The sequence below is a fragment of the Macrosteles quadrilineatus genome, unplaced genomic scaffold (genome assembly GCF_028750875.1).
Source record: "Macrosteles quadrilineatus isolate MER2022 unplaced genomic scaffold, UCM_ALF_1.0 Scaffold_7__1_contigs__length_78375512, whole genome shotgun sequence".
Taxonomy (NCBI): Eukaryota; Metazoa; Arthropoda; class Insecta; order Hemiptera; family Cicadellidae; genus Macrosteles; species Macrosteles quadrilineatus.
This window is the reverse complement of record NW_026542600.1, coordinates 16,706,453-16,716,101: the sequence shown is the minus strand read 5'-3', so window position 1 is coordinate 16,716,101 and position 9,649 is coordinate 16,706,453. Positions and strand designations below refer to the sequence as shown.

Genomic DNA, 9,649 nt, shown 5'->3' with positions numbered 1-9,649 from the left:
GACCACGCAAATACAACCAGCTAGGAACTTTGGAAACTGTTTGATACGTGACCTTATATTGTTGCGCTAACCTTTGAAATTCAACGCGATATCCAAAACTGATGTGTCAAAAGTTTGGGTAGATTCACTGAGATTTTACACAATACGATTTAGTTCTTATGATCACACAACATGCATTAAAAGTTCAGTTTATCCAATAATTATAAGATTATTAAACCCAATTAGGGAACTGTTATCATTCATCATGGATAGGCTTCCACGGTCATCTTTCATATATAATCATGGTTTACGGGGTTCGACCGCGTCCATAGGTTATGTACACTATGTACAGAAACTACCGACGTTTCGACCACATTGCAGTCAGCCATCTTCAGGGCGAGCGAGTCCTATAACATCACCTTAGTTCACAGGCTCGTCCTGAAGATGGCTGACTGCAACGTGGCCGAAACGTCGGTAGTTTCTGTACATAGTGTACATGTACATAGCCAAATTACGTGGTTGAAACCTAAAAACCACAATTGTGTATACAACAGTTACCATTATTGGAAAATCAAACCTGTAAAACCTTCTGTAATGGCTACAAGATTGACTTCTTTATTTATAGACGTAGACATCCCAGTTTCATGTTAAATGAGTCGTCTTTAGATACAAATTAAATCACTTCAAATGAGCTCCAGCAGATTGTACTTAAGTCATTGATTTCATTTAATACTTAAACGTTTGTTACCAAGTCGAATTAAAGACATCTAAATAACCGTATAGTTTATGTCACATCAAATATTATAGTACCAAAAATAAGAGATAAAATATAATTTTGACATTAGAGCACTGTGAAAGGTTATTCAACTATGTTAAATTTGAAAATTTTATACAGCTGGTCCTTTAAGATAGGTTGTCCACTTTTAACATCCAAAGGTAAATGCCAAAAGATTAGGATGGAAACATGATCAAATGTTGAGGTTGTTAATTTCTATCAATGTAAAATTTTAACGCTTGGAAATTGAGCAGCTTGAGTACAATATCATAATATTCTGACAAGCGAATCTTAAGTATTTTAATCTCAAGTTAATTTTAATAGCAAAATATGCATCAAGTCCTTATATCATACAGTACAAGGAACATATTATAATTATTTTAGATGGATCCAATAAATTAAATAAGAAACGATTAATCGAAACTACCTCACATGGTTACCATATTATATCGAAGTCAAGTAAAATTATTGGCTATAACAAATTCAAGTATTCCACGACTGTTCAATCAAAATATTTGTTCAAGACGTTTCCTATCAATACGAGAGGGGACTACTTCAATTGTTGAAGAGAGGAAAACCACGAAACACACACAAGCGTATCTGTACGTAAACAAGTCCAACTGTAATTGTTTACAGACGCACCGGTGAGACTTCAAAGAGTTTCAAACATTCGTTAAGTTTCACCTGAACTTAAGTTTCCTTGGTGTTTAGCTTCTTACCAACTGTGAATTGGTTTACTGTAAATATCACTTTGAAAATAAATATTGTGTGCAAATAAGATGGGGTTTTACAAAATGGTTGGAGAATGATTTTTGTGAGCCTACATGAAAAGATGACGAACAAAAGCTTATTGAAACTGCAGGTTCCTCCAATTCTTCTTGTTCCTTGAACCTGGTTAGAATTCTGTTTGGGAATGGTCGATATTATATAATGGTTAAAAGCTTGGTTATAAAAATCCAGTAGAAATTTGGTGTTGTTCATAGTTCAGTTAAAAAATTTAAATATGCTAGTGTTGGTTTTTGAGTTCAGTTGTGCAATGGTAGTCTGTCCATTTTGGCTTTCAGTTCTGTGATAGTATGGTTGTGTTGGTTCGCAGTTTGTTTTTGGAATGGTAATCGGATTCGTGGTGGTTTAGGGTTCAGTTTTTCAACCGTACTAGTTTGGAAATAAATTCTGGAATTGCAGTTTGTTCATGTTGGCTTAGAGCTTAACTCCGTAATGGTAGTACATTCATGTTGGTTTACAGTTCGGTTCTGGAATGGTACTACATTCACATTGGTATGTACCTCATTTCTGGAATGGTAGTACATTCATGTTGGTTTACAGCTCGGTTCTGGAATGGTACTACATTTACATTGGTAAAGACCTCAGTTCTGGAATGGTACGTTCATATTGGTTTAAAGCTCAGTTCTAGAATGGTACTACATTCACATTGGTAAAGACCTTAATACTGGAATGGTACTATATTTACATTGGTAAAGACCTCAATTCTGGAATGGTATCACATTCATGTTGGTTTACAGCTCAAATCTGGAATGGTGGTACTACATTCACATTGGTAATTTCCTCAATTCTGGAATGGTAGTACGTGCATGTTGGTTTACAGCTTGGTTCTAGAATGGTATTACGTTCACATTGGTAAAGACCTTTAATTCCGGAATAGTAGTACGTTCATGTTGGTTTACAGATCGGTTCTGGAATGGTACTACATTTGCATTGGTAAAGACCTCGACTCTGGAATGGTAGTACGTTCATGTTGGTAAAGACCTTAGTTTTGGAATGCTAGTTCATGTTGGTTTACAGCTTAATTCTGGAATGGTACAACATTCACATTGGTAAAGACCCTAGTTTTGGAATGCTAGTTCATGTTGGTTTACAGCTCAATTATGGAATGGTACAACATTCACATTGATAAAGACCTTAGTTCTGGAATGCTAGTTCATGTTGGTTCACAGCTCAATTATGGAATGGTACTACATTCACATTGGTATATACCTCAGTTTTGGCATAGTAGTTCATGTTGGTTTACAGCTCAATTATGGAATGGTACTACATTCACATTGGTAACGTCCCTAATTCTGGAATGGTAGTACGTGCATGTTGGTTTACAGCTTGGTTCTGAAATGGTACTACATTCACATTGGTAAAGACCTTCGTTCTGGAATGCTAGTTCATGTTGGTTTACAGCTCAATTATGGAATGGTACAACATTCACATTGGTAAAGACCTTAGTTCTGGAATGCTAGTTCATGTTGGTTTACAGCTCAATTATAGGAATGGTACAACATTCACATTGGTAAAGACCTTAGTTTTGGAATAGTAGTTCATGTTGGTTTAGAGCTCGGGAAGGTAGCATGTTCGCCGATTCATCATCGTTCCTCGGCTTGATTAGAAGTGCGATAAGACTTGCTGCGTCACGGAGGTGATGGACTTATTAATAACATTCCAGGTAACCTTCTAGCATGCTAGGCTCACTGACAGCTTCGGTACCTGTGACTTGTAATCAGCTGTGACAGCAGGAGTGGCCTGTGGATTGAAGATTCATAGGTCATTAAATATATCCTGGTGGAAATTCTAGAATATATATATAATTTAGATTTTTTAAATTGTAGCTTTATATTGACGTTTAGGTGGGTTGTTGAGGATTGTTTGAAAGAGCAGCGTGGTATTTAATGTGTAAAATAATTATCCACAAACTATACAGCTTGGAAAAGCACCTATTGTATACGAATAAGCAAAAATATAGTATTCATATTAACATATTATGCTATCGTATTTTGATGGTAGTTCATAAATATTTAAAAACGTGCAAGATAAAGAATAGTTTTCTTTGCCAACCCCTTTCTAGTCACAACCCCAATATATTTATGAAAACTGTTCTCATAAAGTTCCAAGTATGTTATTGAACAACCTTTTCCTACAGTTACCTAACAATGTACATGTTCTCTCACTGATTTGAGAAAGCAAAGTGGCAAATTCGCTCATCAGTGAGACAATGTTAACTTTGTCTCACTCTAATTACTTTGTCTCACTCCAGATTTGCAACGTGAAGGCACGAAATAGTGAGCGCGTAACATGCAGGCAACGTCGTATGCGCGCGAAATACGTTGGCAGCACTGGCTGTAAATCGGCTGGTCAGCTGTTGTACTGTTGTATTTCTCACTTTACATTAAATGTTATGTTAAAAGTTCACTTCTGTGTAAAAATAGGTTATGTTTCTTCACCAATTTATTTGTTTTATGGTAACTGTAGGAAAAGTATAATGTGCAACTCGAGTTCAAAGTACAATTTCCTCACTCGAGAAACCATTCCTCACTCGCCTACGGCTTGTGAGTAAGGATTTCTCTCGAGTGAGTCAATTGCTCACTTTTCTCACTAGTTGCACAAATAACTATTTTTGCAGAATGCAAATAATATCCATATACACATTTTTTATCTAATGAAATTATACAGTCTGACGCACGCCTATCGTGGAAATATCGATGCAACGCAACGTCTAGAATTATTATCCAAAAGGTTAGACTTCAATCACCAAAACTACAACAACCCAAACTACGTTTTATAATTTTTAAGACATTGCAAACATTTCACATGACTTACATGTATATATCACAAAAATGAGATGCCTTACCAATGAATACAAACAGTAAAAACGTTTTTAAATACAGTGTAGAACCCGAAAACCAAAAAAATACAGGATGATCAAAGTAGTTTTTAAAGTCGGTCACAATATTTGTAAAATGAAGGTTATTTTCAAAATTCCAACAAATAGTTGTCATTAAAAATCCATAAAATAATAATTTATGTTTTAACTCAACAGTTAAAAAAGTAATTCCCAGGTGTTTTTAGGAAATAGGCGGGAATCTAAAATTGTATACAACGCCATTCAAAAGGTATAATGGTTGACTCAAAATTGAAAGAAATAAAAACGAAAAATGGAGAACAAAGGCCGCCACCGAGGTATAAGTGCCAATAGGCGGTATATTACTATAAGTGTATAGTCCCATACGTGCGCAGCGAGATACCTGGTGACATCGGTCCTCCTTGATAGTGTATCCAGCCGAGGTGTATATATTCTAAGAGCGGTGCACAACTTTCATGCGAGAACTGAAATATAGTTTCGCTTATAACGAGAGAACGGTTTGGCCTAAAGGCTTGAAGGAAGGTTATTTTCCACTAAATCATATATAAGGAATCGAACGCAATTGGTATTCAGTCTGACGAATAAAAAAAGAGCAACGGTGATTGTGGTCCACCCAAGAGTGGACGTAGTTTACTAAAAAACCGAAAGGTAGCAGTTTTATTCTTATGGAGAATAAATAAACTGTTGTATTTTGCTTGTTTATGGATATAGTTTAATAAAATTTGGCAATTTTGTTTATTTTATATTAATCTATTAACATTTCAATAAAATACACACCGCAATACCTTCTCTGTAGAAGCAAACCTAGGTAGTCATTAAAATAAATGTTATTAAAATAGGAAATAAACCTGACAATTTTCAGGGTATATTTTAGTAGAAATCCAACCGGGTAAATGGAAATTCACTTAGTCTGCAGGTTTGCTGCGGCGGGGGTATTTTTTAAATCACTTAGCTACGAGCATAAACAACAAATACTATTATAATGGTATACTCCTCGCGGCAGCTAACATAAGAGGCTATTATTTATATCAATAATAAGTATTTAAAATATAATTCAAATAAAATTCAGACTAGCAACTTAAAATACACTTTATTACAATTTGTTGTTTGGAAGAATTCTCGGGTAGACTTCCGTTTTTGTTGGCACAAACAACCGAATGAAAATATCGATTATTCGATTGTTTCATTCGATAGATCGATCGATGATTTCATTCGGTTGTTTGTGTCTCTTTGATGACTGTGAATTGAAGATATGGACTAAATCGCGTTTAAAATCACATTTCTTGTAACCACCCAACATTATTCACTACTGATCGCTGCGATTTTGTAAATGTCAATTCCTATCCTGCGACTGTTACGACTCTAGTCGCTTGTCTCAATTCCTATGCCGCGACTCCTGCGACTCCCAAGACTAGTGACTAGTGCAATTGCACTCTTGACCGTCATGGAATAAGTACAGTTGGCAGCGAATATTACTTGGAGAAGAGGAGGAAAATGAAATATTAATGTGCATGGTAAAAAACAATGAACAACCTAATCCATTGTTCATGGTAATATGGTACGGCGAAAAAATGGATTTAAGAGTATTCTCATTCAGAGACATCTTCTTGAAATATTGGGGGTTCTTGGGGTTGAAAACGTATTGGTGGTGACGAACCAGTTCCATCATCTATGAAGGTACACACCTCAAACTCCGTATGTTAAAACTATAAATTCGTTACAGCCGCGCGGCTCCAGTCGCTCCAGTCGCGCGGATGTAGACGCTCGATAGGAATCGGGTACATTTGATTTGCATTAAAGCAGTCATTTATATCAGCCGTAGTCGCAGGATAGGAATTGGACCTTAAAGACAGTTAATTACCGTTCCAGGGAAAATATAGACAAAAGGTCACGAATCAGCTGATTCTAAATAAACATCCCGAAACCCCACCAATGCGCTGCCGATGTTGGTAGTTCAAGTTATCCTTGTGTTTCGATTTCCAAAATCCCAATCAGACACAGGTGCTTCACTCATCATTCGTCCCATGTAACTGGGCTAGGTCGGGAAAGGATGTTGCCCCTCAATGCTACATCCATACACAGATAGTGAAAGTGGTGCAGACGCTATGGCGGTATGTGGTTAACAAACCGCATCTGAGCAAGTAGCTTTACCTAACATCAAACAGCGGTTCAAACACGTAGGTGAGAATCCCCGTGTTAAAACACCGCAGAAGTGTTGGTAGAATGTCCAATGATGAGAGGCGAGTAGAATAGTAATCATGTTGGAGTTTCGTATGAAAACCAAGACGGTCACTGAATTGAAAGACTGTTGTATCTGTTTATTCCTTGATATGGATGATGTTCTGTGTTTTCATGATTTAAAACTTTTTGATCGATCGAAAAATCGGGCGTTGATTAGAATTCAATTCCTGGAGTTTGGTTAGCTGCACCTTTGGTAATTATAGTGATTACTGTGTTGTTCAAATTAGTTCACCCGAAATAGATCTAATTTGGTTTATCAAATATTGTTTCTTTTCATATTTTGTACAAATTGTTAATATCGCTAAGACCTATAAAATCAACTTGGTATGTGTTCAGTATGAAATTAGCGTTTTAACAGCATTTAAGATTTAACAGCGTTTAAATCTATATCCAGTAATTTTGCATGTTTATCTAAGGTTAAAAAATGGATTGCTTGTTCTAGTTTAAACCAAGTGGTGTGGACATTAGAATTATTCTAATCATCGGGGATGGCGATTATTCGAACCAGTTAAATAAACTAAGCTTCCGAACCTAGTGGTCAGAATCCATTACTCGGATTTCACTATCAATTAGATAATTCAGTGGAAACAGACCCATATTAACTGTTATGTTATTGAAGTAATCAAGGTGCTTGTCATATTCTATAATAGAGTGTAGAGTAAATGTAGTTTATAACTATCAACTAACAGTTAGCCACCTTTATCAACTACTAAACCAATCAAAATATTGTAAATTAAAATGCACATTTAAATTTACCATGAATATTTCTTTGGCTAATTTACGATGTTATTAAATATTTTCTTCTACAATTAAACATTTTTAAATTCCTTTAAGGGTTTTTGACGTTTATTTTCCTTTGATTTTATTACTTGGTTACACGTGTTAAAATGTAATAAGCTACATTGTTTAGTTTCAAAAATAAAATATACCTATTAATAAATTCAAGCAATTAAAAGTGATTATATTAACCTCAGCTTCCTGATCGTAGGACCTTCATTTTTACACACTATACACACCATGATATAAAATGATAAATGATGAATGAAACATTCTTTACTTTCATAACAAAGTATTCGTTGAAACAAATGTTAATACAAAGTTTGAAATGACGATTTGACGAACATCAAATCGACTTAGGAAATCCTACTCAAATAAGAGTATATGGTACATAATCCAGATTTAGTAGTTTGCTGAAATAGTGCTTGTGTGAGAGATAGACAGTGTGTGTATGTGTGTGTGTGTTTGTGGTGTCGGAGGAAGAGAGATGTACGCGCACTACTCGCCAGATGCTTGTGGATGATCGAAACTAAATCTGACAAGCTAGCTGCTTTTTATAGTCTGCAAAGGCTAGAACTAACGGATCTGGACGCGCTCTTATATCTTTGTAGGTGGGTTTGAAAATTGATTGGAGACGTGTTTTCTAATTTTTATGACAAAAGATTGTAAAGAAAAAAATATAATGTTGAAACAGTGAAACTCATTAAATGCTCACTGTCAAGATGCCAGAAGAGGTTTTTTATAACTGAACAGCAGTTGTAGACCTATCGAATAGTATTCATATTTTTTTCAAACAGGGTTTTCTAATGACTATTAGCTATTTTTTATTATACTAGAAAATGCTCGTTTTAGAGTGTGGCTGTTCCAACAATAATATACTTGATTTAACAATCTGACCATTCATTTTTACAAATTATATACCTCAAGAAACACCCAAAACTTGATTCAACGAACAAGGTTGGCATCGTGGAAATATTAACTTAAGTGTGTCACCTTTTGGTAATACATTTTTTTTATTTAAAATTTTCTATACTTATGTTAAGTACTTTATATATGTCTTGTAAGCTCAAAAACTACAAGTACAAACTTGTTTATTCCACATCTACTTTTTTTTTACGTTTAACTTTTAACACAATAACTTAGATAATTTTCAAACGAAAAAAATACATTTTACTTGCATAAGGCTATTCTTAGAATTGTAAGTTGGGCACATCCATGCAATGAATAAACTTAACAATCAAATCCACATCAAAACTAAACTATACACTTTAAGAATTATTCTTTGAAAAATTGTTGTTCAGTAGTAGAGCGTATGATATTTAGATAACTGTCTTTTAGTAAATAGTATATGTACACTAAATGTTTAGCTGCAACTTGTGCTAACAACAGACCACTGATAGTAGGCGTTGTCATTCGTTGTCACTCCCTTTTCTTTATCACAAGTTTCCTATATGAGTCAAGCCGATTAACTAATTCTCTGACATTTTCCAACATATTCGGTCGTAAGAAAATGGTTATACAACTAGAAAAGAAACTAAAAAAGAACTAAAATTGTATGATGACGTTATTGCAACTTTTAACACTATCAGGATAAAGCATGCATGTACAGTTGCAACATTATTTTTCCAAAACAAAGATTTATTTTTGCAACAAACTTAAATTCAAAAATGGGGATTCAGTTACAAACTAGAATAAGCAGTATGAATGAATAAATTATACATCTTATTGTGTTAAAAGGGTGTTAAATTTGACATAGTTAACCAGCGATATGTTCTATATTACATTTGTTTTTAACTTTATCCCGATAATCTAATCTAGTAAATTCGTAGTTATTTATTTATAGCATTCATTGTTAGGGCATAGTTAATCTTGTACGATTAGCAGCTGTAGGAATTTTTAGTCATCTACATATGTCCCATAGGAAATTTTCTGAATCGTAATTCAAGTAAAGAAAAGCTTCCGACACGAAACCCCTGGTTCAAATACCTCCAATCACCAATAGTTGTTATGTAATTAGTCTTTGACTTGGTGGTTCGGGGCAAAACTATAGTCTTAGGCCCATCTATACAGTAAACAGATAAATTTGGATCCAACATGCTTGGACAACTTCGTATGTTCTGGAAAACTACTTCTACTACTAGTAGAAGCCATCGGGGGATGAGCTAGTCTTGGGGTAGAACACGGGGCTTCGGTGACCAAGGTCCCGAGTTCAAATCCCGCCAACCCCTAATGGA

At 34.9% G+C, this 9,649-nt stretch overlaps 1 protein-coding gene across 1 annotated transcript in view; it reads right to left on the bottom strand.

Moving 5' to 3' along the window:
* Positions 1-399: 399 nt before the first annotated feature.
* LOC128998825 (small G protein signaling modulator 1-like) overlaps positions 400-9,649 on the bottom strand; it is a 56,019-nt gene continuing 46,769 nt past the window's right edge. Inside the window, exon 15 of the mRNA XM_054425181.1 lies at positions 400-505. Coding sequence (XP_054281156.1) covers positions 400-505 — 106 coding nt within the window. The remainder of the gene's footprint in view (positions 506-9,649) is intronic.